We start from the raw sequence: 21,871 nt of genomic DNA on the forward strand, positions 1-21,871 counted from the left end.
AATAAAATTTATGAACAAATAAATATAACGCACGAACAACCATATTAAATTAATGTAGCGAAATTTTGTTCCTTTAGAATTCGAAACTTGGTGAGAATACAGTTCATGCGTTATATTAATTTGTTCCTAAATTTTATTGTCTTGTTTATTGATCTCATTTCACATGAATAACTTAAATGAATTTAATCATATAAATTTGGTTATCCAAAATCTTTTCTTATTATAAGGACCTTTCTCACAAAATCCTTTCTATATATTTCTCTTTCAAAGTTCCATCCAGTCTTTGGTACAATAGATTGAAATCCCAATGGAAAAACTAAATATATATATATATATATATATATATATATATATATATATATATATATCATTTATTTTAAAAAATTAAGAAAAAAGTCAATGCTAATCCAGTAGCTTTTTTGCTTAATTACGCATTTAAAGACAAAAGATCTATTCGATTTCTTAATTTTCAAATGACCATAATGATTTGAAGCAATCATGTGTTGTTGCATAATGCATAAATAAAGTGTGTTACATAGTCTGACTTGATTATTTGTAAAACAAAAATTAGATTGGCGAATTATAAGGATTTTTGTTTGTTTGGAGTTAAGTAATTTATTAAATGACCACATCCATTTAATTAAAGAATTAGTAGCATTAAGTTTTTTATATCTTCAAAATGAATAATTCTAGTTAATTTTGAAATCTAAATTTAGTTTATTAAAAAAGACACTAAATTTAGTGACATACATACATGTGTATTAAACTTTCATTCCAAAACATTTGAAGCAAGAGTAATTTTTAAGCGCACACTCTGGTACATTTAAATACACTACGAATTCATTCTAATTGCATAGTTTAATTGTGATTAATATCTTAATTATAAATTAATACATTATAATTAGATATTAATGAATCCTAGTTGAATAAAATAATACTGGATGCACTGTGAATCGGAATGCAGATTATCAATTTTGTTAGATTCCCAGCATATCCCAAATCTACACATGCCAGCCATCGAATGATATCATCTTGAAAATCCAAAAGTGAAATCTAAAATTTTTCCAAATCTTAGACAAGATGCCTGCATCAGAATTAATAATATGGTTTAAGAATTTTCTCTAGCTAGGTTAACAAGTAACGACTATACATACTACTCTCATGGGCAAAACGATAATTAAAACTAAACTAACATACACTACAAAAAAGCGTAAATAGCGACGACAATTACCGGCGGCGATTTTGCCGTCGGTAATTACCGATGGCACGGCGGCGGCATTTCAGGCGACCCGCCCTTTCGCAATCACCGGCCAATTACCGACGGCAAAATTGCCGCCGGTAATTAGCGACGGCGACGCCGCCGGTAATTTTATTATACGCATTATATGTTTAATTTTATACATTTACCGACGGCGTTTTACCGTCGCTAATTAGCGACGACAATTGCCATCAGTAATGAATTAATAATCGGGCACGCGGAGCCCTTCTTTTTTCAGTTTGCGCCGCACAGAACCCCCCCCCCCCCCCCCCGCTCCCCCCTCTTGCTGCTGCTGCTTCTCCTTCTCACGTTTTTTTGTAGATATATAAACGTAGATTGGTCAAATGACAAACAAACCTGACTTGAACTCGACTCATTAAATATGAACTTCACTCGGTCATAGGTTCAAGTATTTTCACCACATGCATATATCAATCGGTTATAGGCATAAGACGGTAACACCCTTATTGTCACACACGCTACAGCTTCATGCCCAATCTTTCCTTCAGTGAATAAGCCCCATAAATTATCAGTTAATGGGTTCATCTATTATAGTCAAAGACTCTTCCTACGTTGGCCTCTCACTTGAAAGAGTTATGCACAAAATGTGTTAAGATTTAGAAAGACCCAATTCAATTATTACATGGAGTTAACTAATAATCGTGACTCCAACACTAGTTGTACTATTCGCAGGATGAAATTTCTTTCACCTTTTACCCTAAGGTTACTTGTGGTCAAAATCCTTTAACCAATTAGTGATCAGTTAATTAATTAACTTGCCCAGATCATATTAAATCAAACCTAGTGTATCAGGAACATATTCATGCAGTTCTTAAGCCCATTTTGACCTCACGAGTTTAAGTGTTCATGCTTAATTCATCTTTCCGAAATCAGATTAAAGAAATTAGCTAGACATAAATAAAATAAACAAAACAAAACACATAAATGAAACCATGCTGAAATGAAAAGAAAATTTACTTAAAGTAAAAGAGTACTTACGGCCAAAAGTGTCGTATAAAACATGAACATAAAATGAAATGTTTAAGCCCACAGACGGGCGTAGCTTGCTTCCCACACTATCTTTCAATTTATAGCACAACAAAAATGGTCACTCAATCGTTACCATCAGGCGAGAAGCCTTCAGATATTAATAAGAGCGATTAAGGCTTGAGAAGGCCCAGCCCATAGAGAGTCGGCTGGAACGAGGAATCTCATGATTCATCCATATCTACAGGCTTAATCTTGAAGATTCGAACCTTTGTGGATAGGGTAGAGGTTTAACCCTACCAGCCTCTTCATGGATGACCATCACCTTCTGTCCAGATCAAGCGTCTACACGTCGTTCCTACCTCGTCCGTCTGTTCTGCTGTCTCATGCCCTTGACCTTCCATCCAATGCCACTAGATCCTGTGCGGTACTTATGGTCAAAGGGTTGGTTCACTTGGCCACATATATTTCAGACTTTAATCTTTAATCCAGGTTGCTTTATGCCCCAAAACGTCTCTGTTTTATATACATGCCTCTCTCCAGGAATGCAGTAGCATTATGCCCTACCTGCACATTATGTCCAAAAAGCGGGTTCTTCCCGGAACTATGCCCTCCCGGGCACAAGACACATGACAAAATAAAGAAAATTTGACTTGATCTAGACCTAAAATAGACACAAAAACGAGCACAAATATGAGCTCATCAGAGGTATAGATAAACAAAGAAAAAATGACTTGATTTAGGCCTAAAATAGACACAAAAACGAGTACAAATATGAGCTCATCATATATATATATATATATATATATATATATATATATATATATATATATAGGGGGCCGCTCCAATGAGACCCCTAATTTTAGTGAGATCTAGGGCACGATCTGGTACGTGCATTTATTTTATCAATCTTATGGCTGATATTGTATCTGAATGGTGATTTTTTTTTCGCGGGTTCGAATCCTGGAGGGAGCAGAATATTTTAAATTTTGGTATTCATCAGTATATACTGTTCATCAATATATACGGCCCTGTTCATCAGTATATATGTCTTATTCATTACGAATTTTTTAACTTGTATTTTTCATCAATATATACAACTTGTTCATTAGATATACGTTTTGTTCATTAGTATTATATGTCTTATTCATTGTACTCATGTTACACGAAAAATAGGGGGTCTCACTGGAGTGCGCTCATATATATATATATATATATATATATATATATATATATATATATATATATAGGGAATAGATCAATGAAGAATGCTAAATGTAGAAGGAAACAACGAAGGCTGAATAACTCAATACATTTACTGAATAAATCATGCGAGCGCATGAACGAAAAATATACGTGTTTATTCAGTAAAATAACTATTTGTGCGGTCGCGTGATTTATTCGGTAAATTTATTGACTTATTCAGAACGAAATATAGTTACTTCTTCATAGATCCCAACCCTATATATATATATATATATATATATATATATATATAAAGGGTCAGGTTCTACAAGAACATGAGCTTATACAAGAAATTAAGAAACATTGAACATATCAGTCATGCGGTTGAACATACAAATAATTTTAAATATTCATCAAAAATCTAGATGCGAAATTTAATTTTAATTATTGACCGTTTGATGGATCAAGATTAATGGCTGAGATTCCGTCTCCTTTCTTCGAAAATATTTGTGTGTTTCTATAGAACTTTGTCCTATACATATATATATAAGGGTGAGCTAAAATAAAAACATATTTTAGAATATAAAACAGGAACCATTTTCAGCCCTTAGATCATCAATATCTACAGTTGATTCATCACCTTGTTGGATGAATTCATGGTCTCAAGTTCGAATCCCATAGGTAGCAAAAAATTTATTTTTCGCAATTCATACATTTTTCCAACGAATTCATACGTGTTCTACATCGAATTTATACATTTTAGCTAGTTCGTATTTTATATGTTAAGAAGTGTTTATACCGTAGCTCTCCCCTATATATATATATATATTTTAAAATACGCATGCACATACATGATATTTCTATCAAAATGTCATATGTACGCATGTATGACTGTATATATGTTATGAAATAGTATGAGGTATATTTTTTAAAAAGACACTCACATATGTGATGCTTCTATGTGATGCTTCTGTTGAAATATCATGTATATTACAGAAAAATGACAATTATACATGATGTTTCTTACGAAACTATCACCAAAATATCATGTATGACAAAACTACACGCACATATATGATATTTTTATTTTCAGAGCGTAATCTATATAGAAAATGCGCTCATATATATGATAGTTTTTTCAATAGTTATTACGTATGTTGAGTCATATATATTCATTTTTTTAGTAGCGGCCAAGCAGTAGAGTTTTCAATTAAAACTTTTGTTAAGTTCATCATCTTCTAAGTACCAAAATATATCTTGTATATGTACATTGATATCATCTAATGCACAAATTTTAGGTATATTGTTTTACAACTTTCCAAGTTCGAGCAAAACTAAAATACACTCAATTACATAATTAGCACCTCTAACTCTTGCAGCAGAATATTAATTATTTGAAATTAATATGCAACTTTTACATCGATGCAACTCGTAAATTCATCAGGTATATATATAAAGGAGTAAATGACCAAGAATTTAGACGCAAAGCAAAAAAGTATTAATTAAAATGCATAAGAGTATTTATACTGTATTAATAATATTATACAGAATTAAAGGGTGACCTAACTTTTGATGGGCATAGCAGACAGTGCATTATTGAAATATTTTATCCTGCAAAAGCCTAGAGATGAGTAGGTCCAAACATACATCTTTCTAGTTAAGCAAAGATCTGATTCGTGATCATCAATCCTATTCTATCCTCCCTCATGCCTCATGGTGTGCTTCCCCCTACTATGTTTCATCACTTCCCACCTTCTCTCTTTCCCACACAACAAAACCGATTATTTAAGTATTAAATTCCATGAGATGTTACATCTATTGGTGTGATACCAAGTTACAAGATTATCATATCAATATTATGAGTTTCTAATTCAAAATTTGTTATTCGCATATGTGACATAATGTCTTCCTCGTTTACATATACTAACGTGATGGTCTATGCGATGCATGCATCTAAAATTATTCGAGTAAATAATAAAAAGTAGATAAGTTTAATCAGAATTTTCAAGTATTTAAATTAATACTGCATTTTTTTTTATCATATTATACTTATTTAAAAACAAAATCAAGTATTGATACCATAGGTATAATTAAATTTTTAAGGATACATTCTTTTATAATAGTTATGGATAAATAGCACTCCATAATCCATATATATCATATTAGAATATTTCCCTTAAATTAAACATATAATTAGAATGTAACAAGCAAACTAAATTCTGTAAAATAGGAGTACTATTTTAAATAGATATAGATTAGAATTCTAAATACTGGAGTACTGTGCTATGATGATTTTCTCCATATTTTCAAGTGGCAAAATTAAGGAATCAAGGTCACTCTTTACAAGAGATCATTTAATTACTCAAGTTCTACTGGCGTATGAATTGTACTCCCTCCGTCTCGCTTTAAATGATCCACGAAGATTAAGAAATATGTGATAAATGTATAATTAAAGTGGTGATGAGACAACCCAAAAAGTAGTGTTAAACACCTTATTTTAATTTTAAATTTGAGTTGGATAATTTGAAATGGGACAACCTAAAATAGAAATTAGGTCATTTGAAGTGGGACGGTGAAAGTATTTGTTTTTGTTTGAATAGCTTATACTAGATTAGTTATTGGTTTGGGTATAGTCTAATTTATACTAGCTAGATTTTTTTTTTAATATATATTCATGATTCTTGTATATTCAAAAATATAAAAATCTGAGCAATATCTCTAGAACTGTAGTATATATGAGCAACTCCAATTGACTAACATGCTTTTAAATTATTTCAAGTTTTGATTAAATGTTAGTATTATTTTAAAAACTCATATTTGACGAATATTTATGTGTATAAATTATTAATCTACTATTCATATCGTAGCTAGTGCATATCTTATCTCATCTGGATGTGCAGTGGACAATACATTCCATTCCCCACGTTGCTTAATTTGGTTGGAAAAGAGGGGCAACACTTAGCCAGCAAAGTAACATGATGCCCATTTCTAACATATCAATTAATTAATCAAAGACATGGTGTAAGAGGCACCTCATGTGGTCTGCTTCAAACTACTCTTACCTACTAATTGTGTGTGCATCCCATGAAACACCTTTTTCTAGCAACAGGGGTATTACTAATTAATTATTTAACATTATAAATAATTATAAATTTATTTTGCCCCTTATCTCCAACAAGAACACATTATTAATGGATTAAAAATCTAATCTCTCAGTTACTATGAGGAATTAAGTGTTTTTGGACCACTTGGACTTATTAGAATGATTGAAAGAATATATCTTTGTTGTGAATGGAATAACTATATATGTCTTTGTTTCTTGTTTAAATATGATAATTAGGATACAAATTATTCAAGCCTACAAAGTCTGAATCGGTGCTATAATTGGGTCAATTAACTTTTGGATTATTTTATACTCGGGCACGATATAGTGTTTATAAATATGCTATATTTTGACTTGTTTCAAATATATATATATATATATATATATATATATATATATATATATATGTGCTTTATTAATTTTGACATAATTTTTTATGTCTGTATGATCTCAATTAACTTTTTTCCCGCGCACTTATTTTTGTTTTATAGCACACTTTTTAAATTTTAGCAGGAAAACATGACCGACACAATTTGTATGGTTTACAATCGATTTAAAATAGATAAAATTAAAGTTAATATAACCATTGAAAAAGTGCGCTTTAACTAGTCTACCAACTTTTGCAACTTACCATGATTCTGTCACCCGTCGTTAATAATATTAATTTACAAAAAAAAAGAAAAAAAAGAAGAAGTAATGACGCCTTAACGTTCACCTTTTAAATAATAAAATAATTAAACTAAATCCTAATCAAACCCCTAATTAATATTTAATGAATGAATGCAACCATTTGCACAGTTCAGAAAACAATTATACAAAAGTTTTAATTTGCGGTTGGAAATAACGATTGTGGTGGCAAAAAATCATCAGCCGCGAAAGTGTTAGCATAAGTAAGCAAACAAGGATGATAGTGTAAGTTATTTTGTAAATTAATTAATTCATTTATAAAAGTGTTAGCATAATCCTTTACGAACTGACTCATTAAGTGTAATAAAAAATAAAATCGACTGATTTGCTCATAACTTTGTGAAGCATTCACCAAGTCGAATCTTAATTAAATAACACATATACAAAACTGATAAATTAATTTTGACCTTGAACGAGGGTGATATTTTCAACCTATTCTTTGTAAGGGTTGGCTATAATTAAATTGACGCTAGTGGGGACCCATATACATTAAATTTAAAGCCGAATGCTCCCAAGAATCAAGAGAGAAAAGATAATGTTATAAAGAATGGAGATATGAAAAAATGGGTTAGCATCTAGCAAGCAGGATTTGAATTCTCCAGAAAAAATGAAGGAAAAAGAAAATAGCAAAAGGGATATATGTTGAAAGTCATGGGTTTTGATGGTCACGTGTCCACGTACTCACTCTTTACATTGATTCTTGACATCTGATTTGTGCCACATGGCGTGCCGTGGTTCTTTTGCTTTCCTCGTTCTTCTTGTTGCTCCTCATAATTGGCCATAACCGTAAGTGGGGTTCGATCGGTCAACCATTTTTTATTTCTTCTCATTTAAAATCGAGCTCTACAATGATTTTTTTTTTCATTTTTACTAAGATTCTTGATTATTTTTATTATTCAAACTAATTTTACTTTATTCTTATTTCAGTGAGATTAGAGATATACTACTCTTGAGAATAAAAATACTCAATTTTACATATAATCAATTATGCAAAATAAACGTCACCTAAAAGTATACTTTCTCATAATTTTCCAACCCAAATTCCTTTCCCTTCTCATGAATTCATTCCTCCCTTGAATGTTATTTGTATTAATCATATGCACCCCACCCCGACCCACCCACCCACCAACCCACTCACTAGTTCGCTTACAAAAGCCTTTCCTCCTTGGTGCTGCTCCTCATTTCTCTCACTACACACCAACAAAAAAGAAGTCTCTCTCTCTCTCTCAAGCATATACCTATACCATCACACACAACACACACCTTTCTCCTTTCCCATACAAAAAGAAGTCCAAACTTTAGAGCAAAAAATTAAATCAATAAAGACACATGGGTGTTGATGATGATTCATGCCAAACCCGTCTGGTTCTAGGATTGGGAATTAGGAGCAGCGCAGAGAATTCGAAGAAGTCATTATCATCCTCGCCATCTCTCACTCTCACCCTCTTCGGCGAAACCATTAATAAGAGGGTTGATGTTTGCTCCAACGACAGCGCCGCGTCTTCTCTCTCCAACGCTAGTGTGAAGAGAGAGAGAGAGGTGGGCAGCGAGGAGGTTGATGAAACAGAGAGAGTCTCATCGAGGGGTAGCGACGAAGACGACGACGGATCCAATGGGAGGAAGAAACTTCGCCTTACCAAAGCTCAGTCTGCGCTTTTGGAGGAAAGCTTCAAGCACCACAGCACTCTCAATCCTGTCAGTCTCTCTCTCTCTCTCTCTTCTCTCTCTCTTTTCTCTCTCTCTTTTCTCTCTGTGTCTCTTATCCTTGGCGTGTATTTTCAGAAACAAAAGCAAGATTTGGCGATGGAGTTGAAGCTTAGGCCACGACAAGTTGAAGTTTGGTTCCAGAACAGAAGAGCCAGGTCAGCCCATCATCAAAATCAATCACAAATCTCAATACAAACATGTATATAAGAAATTTCACAAACATAAAATTTCATAAAGATTAAAATCTTAAATTATTTTAAAAACAAGAAAAAGAAGAGTTATAGACATAAAGACGAGTCGAAAAGATTATCTTTTTGGTGTCGGATAGATTTGAACGGACCCGTTGCCTCAACTTTTAGCTTTTGCTTTTTGTCTTTTTTTTATTACTATTTTTTTTTCCTCAATCCAAATTTTATTTTTGTTGTTCAATTAATTTTACGACGGTAGTGACTTAATACATTCATTGGAAAATTCTCAAATTTTCACTTCAATCCTTATACATTCCCTCCGTCCCCCAAATAACTTTCTAGTTGGGACGGAATGAGTTTTAAGAAAAAGTTATTAATGAAATTGATAATGGAAAAAAAATACTATAATTAATTAGTATTAAAAATGGTGAAAATATATTATAATTAGTATTGAGAATTGTGAAAAGTTAAAAAATAAGAATAAATAAAATATTATTAGTGGTGGGTAATGTTCAAAATAGATAGAAAGTTATTTGAAGGATGTCTCAAAAAGAAAATATAGGAAGTTATATTAGGGACGGAGTGAGTATATGTATACTTATTCCGAATAACGCCAAAAGATATTTGGGTCCATATAATAAGGAATGAATGCGAATATTAATAAACGAATAATTTATAATAAAATATAAAAGAGAAAGTAATTGTATTTTTTAAAGATTTAATATTTGTCAAAAAAATAGGAGAATAAAATAAAAATATTTTTTTAATGAAAAGAGAAATAATTGATATAAATAATAATTTATGCAGGTGTTTATAATGTATTAATTTTTTATTTTAAAAATTAATTTATTGAAATAAGGATTCTAAATAAAGAAATGTAATTCATTGAACTAGGATGAAAAGAGTTCACGTATATTTATAATTTTTAGCTTTAAGTAAACAATGATTTGTTGTAGCAATTAAGGTCGGTAAAAGGTGCGTTGTTTGTCTGAATCCCTCTAGTAGTAGTAATATTATTATTTTTTCAATTTGCTCAAGCTAGATTTAAGGTATTTTTAATTTCTTTTTCTTAAGATATCATTAGTGCTAATATTTTGTATTTCCAAATTTTTATTTTTTAACCATATCTTAGATATAATTTACTTATTTTTTGTATTTCGAAAGTTTCCATTTTTTAAAATAAAGGACCCAATTTTAAGAATTTACATAGAGTTTTCTTGTGTTAGGTAGCAAAAATTAAGCATGAAAATGAGTTAACGATTAATTGTAATTGTAATGAATATCGACAGGACTAAGCTGAAGCAAACAGAAGTGGAGTGTGAGTTGTTGAAGAAATGCTGCGAGACGCTGACCGATGAGAACCGGCGTCTGCAGAAGGAGCTGCACGACCTCAAATTAGCGCCGCCGCTCTACATGAAGCTGCCGGCGGCGGCGACGCTCACCATTTGCCCCACCTGCGAAAGGTTCAGCAGCAGCGGCGGCGGCCCTGCGGAAAACGCCACGAAGAGCCCTTTTGCTAAGCCGCACTTCTACAATCACTTCACCAATCCATCGGCAGCGTGTTAGGAAATAAATGTTTAATTTGTTGCAGAATATATATATATACATATAGTGTATATTGATCCCACAATTAACCCTGTTTTTTGGTTCGGTTAAGGGCATGTATTAAAAACTCTCAGTGTACGTAGCTTGTTATAGAAAGTAGATAATTAAATACTGAGTGTTAATGATGGTTTTTTTCTTTATTCTATTTTTGTCAAATGGATGTATCCGTGTATGTGTTTTATATATAGAATATAGTGAAGGAATTATTGACTGTTGCTTCTTGACGATACATGCATGTGCCCTTTTCGTTTGTTTTATCTTGTTTCAGAATCTGACGATACATGCATATGATTAATTTTTGTCTGAGATTTAGTAGGTTAGAACTTATAGATTGGCTTCAAATACTATTTTCTTTCTGAAAACAGGGCAAACTCAATCTGCAATTTTTCGTAAGTCTTTCTGCAATTGTTGCGTGATGTCAACATATATTTTTCAATTTGAATATAGTTATCTGGATTTAATTCGTAAGTTTTGCAAGTCTAGCAACCAGTAAACATATCATACACAGGGCCGGTCCTGACAAAACTGAGGCCCTGGGCGAAATTAAAAAATGGGGCCCTAATATAATATCATACTACCACTACAAAAAAATGTATAATTTGCGACCAAAATTACCGGCGGCCCACCGACAATGGAGGGGACGACCGTGTTTTTCAAAATAGCGGCGGAAATACCAGTGGCAAGGATGCCTCCGGTGATCACCGACGGCGCTGCCGCCGGTATTGTTAATATTAATTAATTTATATACTTAAATATATTACCTGCGGCGAGGTGCAACTAGCATTTGCATTTTAAATTGAACTTTAACTTTTAAATGCAACTAGCATTTGCATCTCGTGCAATGCACTGAAAATATTTTTTGTTTTTACTATTTGTATAAAATTAATACTAATTTAATTATTATACTTATAAATATAATAAAAAATTAAATTTAATTGAATATATTTGAATTGAATCTTAAAAAAATAAAAAAGAATTCACAATTATAAAATTTGATATTAAAAACAAAAATAAAAAAATAAGTTAAAAAAATTAAAAATAAAATACTCCTAATTTAAAAGAATTAAAAATATATTTATTTAAAAAGATGAGAGAGGAGAGAGAAATTTATAAAACTTTAATATTTAAACATGCATAAATTTTACATTTTAAATCAAATATTTTCATAAAATATAGTATCATATTAAATCTTATCATGATCTTTAATTTGATATGCATATTAAATATTTTATAATTAATTGAATTTCACAATTTTGGAAAGAAATGTAACAACAAATAAGAAGTAAAAGAAAATGAAAAATGAAAATAAAAAGAAATATATATAGTTTAAACATAAACCTTCAATTTTATTATAACTACAAAATTGTCACTCAATTTTGAAATTAATTTGAAATTGATTTCAAATTGAAAACTCTCTTTTTAATATAGTATAGATATAAATTTGACAATAAATTATGTTGGGCCCAAAATCAATAGATGAACTATTTTGTTAGTATACATAAGATCTATAATTAATAGGATATATTAAAAATTTTGGGCCCTCAAATTTTTGGGGCCCTGGGCCGTCGCCCATGCCCGCCCACCCTCAGGACCGGCCCTGATCATACACACTACTTATTTTGTTTGTTCGCAACAAAGGAACGTGAACTTATTCAGGAGTAAAATTTTGGTTTTAGGTATCAAATCTATCTCCTAGTGTTGCTTGTTATAGTTTGAGTGATTGGATTTGTAATCCATCTTATTGCCTTAAGTTGTTGTAGTTTGGCTCCTTGTGTGTAATAAAATTTTCATTTACAAAAAAAAAATAGACGATCTAAATAAACCCATGTTTCTTTTTTAGTTCATGAGAATTCACAATCACGTTTTGATGGACAAATTCATGTTCTTCTACACTAATTAGCAAACGTAAATCATACTTGAAAAATCATAAATAATATACCTAAATTTATAAAAACATTGGTGGAACAAGATCGGAAACTACATTTAAAAATCAGGATTGACAAATTCAAATATATAGAAAAGTTAGTGGAATTTGTATTTAAAACTTTTGATTTATAAAAATTGGCCACTTTACCATGAGACCATCCTAGAGAACTTTTATTATTATTATTAATGTTAATGTATTAGAGAATGTGTGTGCATGCATAGATCTAGAAAAGTGAAGAGTTTGAAAGACAGAAGGGAATGTTAAGGAGGCGTGTGGAGTAAGAAATGAATGGGGAAATTTGATTGTATTTAATCCGTTGAAAATAAAAAGTGAAAAGAAGATTGGATGGACGGGTTTGGGTCGCGTGAGATGCCCCAACTTTTAGGGGACCGGGTAGGGTCCATCCCACGTGATGTTCCCGTCTCCCCTCTTCCTCACCACTATCGTTTTATTTTGATGCACACCTTTTTTTTTTTTTTACTATCCACCCTTTCAAGATAAAAGTTTGCTGCGTAGGATGCGTGTTGATCTAGCGGTATGAAGTTAATGCTCAAAATCTAAGGTTCTACATTTGAGTTTTTATCACGCGATTTTTAAATTTATTTATTTATTTATATAAGAAATAAAAAATTTGCTATGCATCAGATCGGTTCGGACTCGATTCGAATTCAATTTCAATCTTGATTTATGATCTGAATTTGGATTGAATTTATCTAAATTCTAATTTATGACTTACATAAAAATCGGATCAGTCTGAATTCGACCCGAATTATATCTTTGATTGAAACCTGTATTCAAATCGAATCAAATTTAAGTTTGACTCAGATCTGATTTTCGCACATTAGAATATCCACACTGGGAGGCGCTAAGAAGAGGTGCTAATTGGTAATGCCCACCTTAGCGCCCTCCTCTCTCTAGTGCATTGAATCCGGCGTTAGAATCTTCATTTCCATTTGATCATATTTTTACTCTTATATTTTAAAATTCAACATTTCATTAAAATTAAAATTATATTAATTAAAATATAATATAATATTTTAAAATTAAAAATATTAAAATTAGTCAAAGTGGAAATCATGGGAAATGTCTAAATGTTATTCGGTATCTATACTATATTTAAAATAGTTGGTATTGCATGCGGACTCCTGCATACTATGCGGCCGGGTTGGCCCTAACCCACGTCCGCATCAAACATATATATTACAGATTTTAGTAAATAAAAAAATGTGTGGCGTGGTGCAATGGCAACACGCGTGTGCTGTTTGTTGGTCTCTTATCCTAGAGGGCAGGGGTTCGGGCAGGGGTTTGAAACCCACTGCCCTCTTTTTGGCATGCGTTTTTTTTTTTACTTTTTCTCCATTCTTTTTTTTGGCCTATGTTTTTTTTTTCATTTTTCTGATTTTTCCTCCATATATATATATATATATATATATATATATGTGTGTGTGTGTGTGTGTGTGTGTGTGTGGGAGCGTTCCAATTAGACCCCCTATTTTTAGTGAGATCTTAGACACAATCTCGTGCGTTTATTTTATCAATCCTATGGCTGATATTGTACCTAGAGGGCGAATTTTTTTCTCAGGGTTCGAATCCTGGAGGGAGCGAAATATTTTAAATTTTGTTATTCATCGGTATATGTTGCATTGTTCATCGGTATATACTTTCTTGTTCATTAGTATATACTTCCTTGTTCATCAATATATATGTTTTATTCATTGAAAAATAAGAGTCTCAGTGTCACACGAAAAATAAGGGTCTCATTGGAGCGTATTGAGAGAAAAAGTGTTGCAGAGAATAGAAAGGTTTATTTGAATTTGAAAAGTTGAAAAGAAGCTACAAGAGTCTATGCTATTTATATGAGCGAAAACACACACAAAGCATGAGGGCACGTAGGCCAGCTCAACATCTGCTTAACCAACTAAAAATGAAAGCATGCATACGGCATGCACGATATAACCACTTCTTATACCCCCCCCCTTCAAGATGGAAGGTAGATACTAGGCATTCCCATCTTGAGCATAATGTTGCACTGAGCAAGTGCAGTCAAGGCTTTTGTAAGAACATCTGCAAGCTGATGATCATTCTTGATATGCAACAGCTTTATCACACCATTCAAGTATTTATCACGCACAGTATGGCAGTCTATCTCGATGTGCTTAGTGCGCTCGTGAAATACTGGGTTGTTGCAGATATAAACGGCAGCTTTGTTATCACAGTACAGAGGTGTTGCCCGCTACGGATGAACCCCAAACTCCTGCAAGAGATTTCGCACCCATGTTACTTCACAGCTGGTTTGAGCCATAGCCCGACACTCGGCCTCGGCAGAAGACATGAAATAGTGGTCTGCTTCTTGGATTTCCAAGAGATCAAAGATGAGCCAAGAAACACCGCAAAACCCAGTGACTGAACGTTTGGTAGTGGGGCATGATGCCCAGTCTGCATCAGAAAAGGAAGATAACTCCAAGGTTGAGTTTTTATCTAAAAATAAGCCATGTCCCATTGTTCTTTTCAAGTACTTCAAGACTCTTTCAGCGGCAGCCATGTGACCTCCACATGGTCTAGAAAGAAATTGGCTTAGATTATGAGCAGCAGAAGTAATATTCGGTCTTGTTAAGCACATATAAAGCAGTCTCCCTATAAGCCTGTGATACGTAGTTGAATCATCCATTAGAGATCTGTGACGCCCGGGGACGAAGTGCGGAGTGATCGCCGGTGCAAAAGAGGCACGGACAAGGAGCGGCTCCGATTAAGACTTCCAAGCAGAGGGGCATGGGGATGAACCGGAACACACCCGAACAAGAGGGATTCCGAGAATATGCAGGTATGGGACTGCATATTCGAGGAGAGCTTAAAAGATTTGATTAAGCTACTCATATCAATAAGATGCATCTTCTTTTATGGTGCCCACGTGGAAGAAACTCCAAGGTTAAGCGTGCTTGGCTTGGAGCAATTCCAGGATGGGTGACCCCCTGGGAAGTTTCTTGGGGAGCGTGCGGGTGAGAACAAAACACGCTAGAAAAGACTCGTATTGGTCTGTGGGGACAATTGTCAAGTCTGGAGCCGGGCTGTTACAAGATCCCTCATCTAAATCCAAATGTTTTCTTGATTCCATGGGTGAAGAAGTAGGCTTGTAATTAAGAAGACCTGCATCCTTCAGTAAATCAAGCACATATTTACGTTGACATAAGTAGATACCATTGTTGTTGTGAGCTATTTCAAGACCCAGAAAATGAGAAGGCTTCCCCAAGTCTTTGAACTTAAAATTCTGTCCCAAAAAGTCTTTGAAAGAACTCACCAAATTGTTATCATTGCTGGCCAACATTATGTCATCAATATACACCACTAGGCACAAAAACTTTCCATTTTCTTGCTTAAAAAAGAAAGAATGATCACATGTAGACTAAGTCAAGCCAAATTTTCCCAAAACTTCAGAGAATTTTAAGTACCACTGCCGAGATGCTTGCTTGAGGCCATAAAGTGATCGTTTAAGCTTTCAAACTGATCCAGCAGGATATGGATTCCCCCCTTCATCAAGCAAGCCGTGAGGTAATTCCATATAGATATTTTCTTCAAGTTCGCCATAGAGAAAAGCATTATTAATGTCTAAGTGTGTAAGAGACCACCCATAGACAGCAGCAAGAGAGAGCATGATTTTCACTGTGGTGAACTTAGCAACAAGAGAGAATGTGCCCAAGAAATCAACTCCAGCATATTGTGTATAACCTTTTGCCACGAGCCTAGCCTTGTAGTGATCCAAAGTGCCATCAGCATAGAATTTGGTCCTAAAAACCCACTTGCAACCAATAGCAATCTTATCTGGAGGTAGCAGGGTAATAATCCAGGTATTGTTCTTAATGAGAGCCTCTAATTCTGCGTGCATAACCTTCCTCCATTCAGCATACAAAGAAGTTTGGTGGTATGAAGAAGGTTCAGGAATAGAAGATAAGGAGCAAACAAGTCGATAATAGGCTGAAGACAAACGAGAGTAGGAAATATATTTGTGCATTGGATAGGAAGAACAAGTGACAGAATTGCAAATGTAATCAGAGAGATGAGCAGGAGGCTTGGCTACCCTTCTTGTTCTGGTAGTAAGTACTGGTGCAATGGGAGTAGCAACCTCAGTATCTTCCACAGAATCAGAAGGAGCAGGAGATAAATCAGGAGCAGCAGGAGATGAGATAGGAGCTGAGATATCATTAGACTGTGAAGAAGTATCAACTGAAGTTATAGGAAAAGTGAATTGAGGTTCAGGAAAAGTAGAACGAGGGAGATGAGAAAAAGGAAAGACATTCTCATGAGAAATGACATCTCTACTAATGTTAATGGTTTGAGCAGCAATATTCAGTATCTTGTATCCCTTATAACTAGAGGGATAACCAAGGAAGACACATCTCACAGCTCTAGGATCAAACTTGGACCTATGGCAATCTAAACTAGATGCAAAACATAGGCAACCGAAAACCCGCAAATGTGAATAACTAGGAGACTTTTGGAAGAGCATCTCAAAAGATGTACATTGCCGAGGCAGAACAGATGAAGGAGTTCTGTTTATAAGATATGATGCAGTGTGTATACATTCCCCCCAATATGAGATAGGTAAGTGAGACTGAAATAAGAGGCTTCTAGCCATATTTAAAAGGTGTTGATGCTTTCTCTTTACCCTAGCATTTTGTTGTGGAGTAGATAAACAAGAGTGTTGAACTATGGTCCCATACTTGGTGTACAATTTCCCCAAACTAAATTCAGGTCCATTATCACACCTAATGACTTTAATGTTCTTATCAAACTGAGTGTGAATGGTGCTGAAAAACTGTGTAAGAATATCTCTAACATCCGATTTGTGTTTCATGAGCAATGTCCACATAAACCTAGAGTAATCATCCACAATTGTAAGAAAATAGTTGTATCCTTGAACAATAGGTTTAGAATAAGGACTCCAGATATCACAATGTATGAGATCAAAAATAGCATTGGAAATATGCTGAGAAACAGGGAATGATAATCTCTTTTGTTTAGCTAAAGGACGAATTTCACAAAGTGATTATTTACAATTGGAAAGAAACAATGCTCTAGACAACAATTGCAACTTATTGGCTAATAGATGTCCTAGTCTATGGTGCCACAAATCGGCAAAAACAGCAGTTGACATAGCTGGTAAAGTACTAATGGAGGCTGCTTGAGAGGCTTCTAAAGCGTAGAGATTTCCAATCCTGCTACCCTTCCCAATCACAGTCCCCAGAGAAGCTCCCCGAATGATAAAATCATCATGAGTAAAGGTCATTGAACATTAGGAAGAACTAGCTAAGGAACTAACAGAGACAAGGTTATATGAGAATGTAGGTACACATATAATAGATGTAAGAATGAGGGAATGAGAGAGTCGGATAGTGCCAGTGCAAGTGACCTTAGCACTACTGCCATTAGGAAGATTTACATGAGTATTTTGAGCTATAACAGAAGAGGTGAAAAGAGAAGCATTATCGCATACATGGTGTGTGGCTCATGTGTCTAATAACCGAAATGAAGAAGAGATTAAAGAGAATATGAGAGGAGTTATAGTGATTGTACCACTGAAAGGATGAGAAGCTTGTGCAGGAGCAAAAATAGTACCTTGGAACAACATCTCCTGAATTATTCCCACAAGATCCAGTAGATGAAGTTATGGAAGAACTTTGCATCTGATTCTGCAAATAACTAATCATTTGAGTCATCTCGGTAGCAGATAATCCAATAGAACCTGTGACATCTCCTATGCTATCACCTGCATTAGTCTGATGCAGAGCTTTCATGTTAGCATTATTAGAATAACCAGGAGGTTCTCCTCTTCCATAACCTAGTGGATAACCAATAAGAGCATAACATTTATCCACAATATGATTTGTTCTCCCACAGTGTGTGCAGATAAATTTCCCTTTGTTAGCTTTGCCTCGAGCAAAACCTGTAGAATTTATGATAGATCCAGTTGTATCACCAGCAATCTGAGATAATTGAGGCACAAAATCAATAGACCTATGTCTCTCTTCTTGTAAGACAAGAGAAAATATCTTGGATAGAGGTGGAAGAGGAGTTGTAGAGTTGATCTGAGATCTAATCTGAGAGAAAGAATGATTCAAACCAATGAGAAACTGCATGGAGCATTCATGCATCTGATACTCATTCCATTTCCTTGAACTGTGACATCGACAATTCTCACAAATGCACCAACGCGTAGGCTAATAATCCCTATATTCATCCCATAGAACTCGGAGCTCGGTAAAATAAGCACTAACATCATCAGATCCTTGTTGCAAAGTGAATAATTGTTGCTTGAGTTGACAAATTCTGGCTAGATTGCCTTGTGAGAACCGATCCTTCAAATCATTCCAAATGTGAGTTGCATCATCTATGTACATGATGCTGGAGCTGTTATCTGGTGCAACAAAATTGCAATCCACGATACTACCATACTATTGCAGCGCATCCATTGAGTAAACAACAAATCAATGTGGTGAGGATGAGGAATAGATCCATCAATAAACGCGAGCTTGTTCTTCGCGATAAGAGTAGTAGTCATCGAGCGATTCCAGTTAGTATAATTCGCGTCGTTCAATTGTTGAGTGACAAGTTGAATGCCTGGATTGACGCTAGTAGAAAGAAAATAAGGACTAGACTGATCCTCATAGGGAGGCAGTTGATAGTTAGGATTTTTGGTGTTTGAAGGTGTGGCAGGAGCCATGGAAGAAGAAACAGCGGAAGATTAATATTTTACTCTGGATACCATATTGAGAGAAAAAGTGTTGCAGAGAATAGAAAGGTTTATTTGAATGTGAAAAGTTGAAAAGAAGTTACAAGTGTTTATGCTATTTATATGAACGAAAACACACAAAGCATGAGGGCACGTAGGCCAGCTCAGCATCTGCTTAACCAACTAAACATGAAAGCATGCACACGGCATGCACGATCACTACTAGAAAAACGCTCATAGATAACGGATTTTTTCCGTTATCTATGAGCAAAAAAACTGTTGTGTATAGTGGTGTTATCTATGATACGTATCATAGACAACGGTTAAAAAATCGTTATGTATGTGAGAATAGATAACGGTACGAGACGCTCATACATAACGGTATGAAACCGTTATCTATAATGATTATACATAATGGTTTATACCGTTATGTATGAGGATTTTTCCGTTATGTTTTGTATTTTTTTGTTTTTTTTCCTATCATAGTTAACAGTTTTTTTTCTATACATAACGGTATGAAACCGTTATCTATAATGCTTATACATAACGATTTATTACCGTTATGTATGAGGATTTTTCCGTTATGTTTTGTATTTTTTTTGTTTTTTTTCTATCATAGTTAACAGTTTTTTTTTACTTTTTATAACAGTTTTTACCGTTATCTTTGATAGAAATACATAACGATTTTTTTGTACTTTTTATACTGTTATGTATTTCAACTACAACAAGCATATTTAATATTTTTCTCGATTTTTATGTTATTTATCTCAAGAAATAAATAAATAACTTTAAAACAACAAAATGATAAAATCACCAATAACAATATTATATATCATCCAAAATATTCATACATTACCATACAAATGAACCAAGTATCAAGTACATATGATCATTGCATATTTCGATTCAAAATTGAAAGTTCCAACTATCTTATAGCTAAAACAAAAATCTATCATATTATGTGTTCTAGCACCAAGTCCTCATGAACTAGTTGACCTGCTATGATGAATTTGCAGCAACTAACTTAGGAGAGAACCCGACACACAAGCTCAACCTGCCAATAGAAAAATAATCCAAATAAAATATGTGAAATAAAAGAAAAGCAACCATCAAAGTACTAAGGATTAAGTAATAACATATATCAAAAGAATTACTAAGTTAATTAGTGAGGAATAGTATCAACACAGTATAACATGGTTCTGTACAATTTCTCACAATACTCACACACAAATAAATAAATGTATATATATGCAGCTCTTTACTATAACCGAACAGATACAGTAAAATTCACTTCTTATTCAAGTAGCTAATACCACAAGTAGAAAGAAAGGTCATCTGCTTGCAACTATAGATGTCTTTAAAAGATTAGGATTGGAAAAAGTTTCCAATTGAGAAAAGGTAGCACATAGCAAATTAACTTTGGCTCGTGGCAGTAGTTTGTGAGAAAAAGGTGGCACATAGCATCAGAATTTTTCAGTAGCATTATATATAAACCGGAAAACTGGACGAGAAAAAGATAACAAACAATATGTTGACTTTTGTTTCACACTACATCATGAATCACATTAGATAATCCAATTCGAGCAAGTTTCCAATTCAAAGCCTTTACCTCTTTAAGTTGAGTAATTCTGAAGATACAGACAAGTTTCTAATGGATTCTATTAGTATACTATGTCAAAATTGGTCTACATGCTAAAGGTATTTTTATATTCTCTAAAGTCTTCTCCCAAGCCTCAAAACTCCAGTCACTAGCAAGACTACACCAATTAACTCATCAAAGCACAAATGCGAATCAACTATCAAAAAAAGGTGAAAGTAAGCATTATTAATACAATTTTCTATCAGAACTCCATCAAACAGTATAAAGCCAAATGCAGTAAAATAAATGGAGGTGCTTGTACATGCAAATAGATTGATGGTTAATTTACATTTAAAAGCTGAAGGGTACATGTTGTATATATCTCTTTTTGAACAATGTTTTTTTTTTCTCAAATAAGTTGCTGAACATATGAATAATTATAAAAATGGGTGAACCAACAACCATAAGCATAAAGTTGGAACTAGAGCAAGAAAAATGATTGAAGAACATCTCGGCCATTCACACTGGTAGAGCTCAACAATTGAAGAACATATGCCCTTTCATACTTTTCAGCTACACCATCACATGCTGCTTGCAAATTGACTCAGAATTGTGAAGCAAAATTATCATTACCAAAACAGCACAAGAAAATATTCTTTCATTACCAAAACAAATGCATGCAGAGATTACATACATACCCTGTGCTGCAAGCTTCACTCAGCATGCTTACTGAATCGGCTGTAATTACAAAAGCATCTGCTAAAGCTAGATGTCCCATATGTGGATTTGGATATGTTCATTACAGTCAAAATGATTTCAGAAACCTGTTCATTACAGCATGACTAAGAATTTAGCTTCAAATAAATAATTACCTAAATTGTGAAGAGAGTAGTACGCACAGTCCTGGGAGTTCGACGAGAA

At 33.7% G+C, this 21,871-nt stretch overlaps 1 protein-coding gene across 1 annotated transcript; it reads left to right on the forward strand.

Annotated features, from left to right (window-relative positions):
• The first annotated feature begins 8,017 nt into the window (after positions 1-8,017).
• LOC131021585 (homeobox-leucine zipper protein HAT22-like) lies at positions 8,018-10,931 on the forward strand. Its single transcript, XM_057950844.1, has 3 exons — positions 8,018-8,915; positions 9,003-9,082; positions 10,405-10,931. Exons 1-3 carry the CDS (start codon positions 8,550-8,552, stop codon positions 10,679-10,681), a joined length of 723 nt encoding a protein of 240 aa, XP_057806827.1. The 5' UTR covers positions 8,018-8,549; the 3' UTR covers positions 10,682-10,931.
• The last annotated feature ends 10,940 nt before the right edge of the window (positions 10,932-21,871 follow it).

The sequence above is a fragment of the Salvia miltiorrhiza genome, chromosome 4 (assembly GCF_028751815.1).
Source record: "Salvia miltiorrhiza cultivar Shanhuang (shh) chromosome 4, IMPLAD_Smil_shh, whole genome shotgun sequence".
In the NCBI taxonomy this organism is placed as follows: Eukaryota; Viridiplantae; Streptophyta; class Magnoliopsida; order Lamiales; family Lamiaceae; genus Salvia; species Salvia miltiorrhiza.

Coding starts and splice junctions, on each gene's coding strand:
- LOC131021585 (XM_057950844.1), top strand. CDS start 8,550: ATGGGTGTTGATGATGATTCATGCCAAACCCGTCTGGTTCTAGGATTG. Junction 8,916..9,002: donor ACCACAGCACTCTCAATCCT/GTCAGTCTCTCT, acceptor GTGTATTTTCAG/AAACAAAAGCAAGATTTGGC. Junction 9,083..10,404: donor TTCCAGAACAGAAGAGCCAG/GTCAGCCCATCA, acceptor GAATATCGACAG/GACTAAGCTGAAGCAAACAG.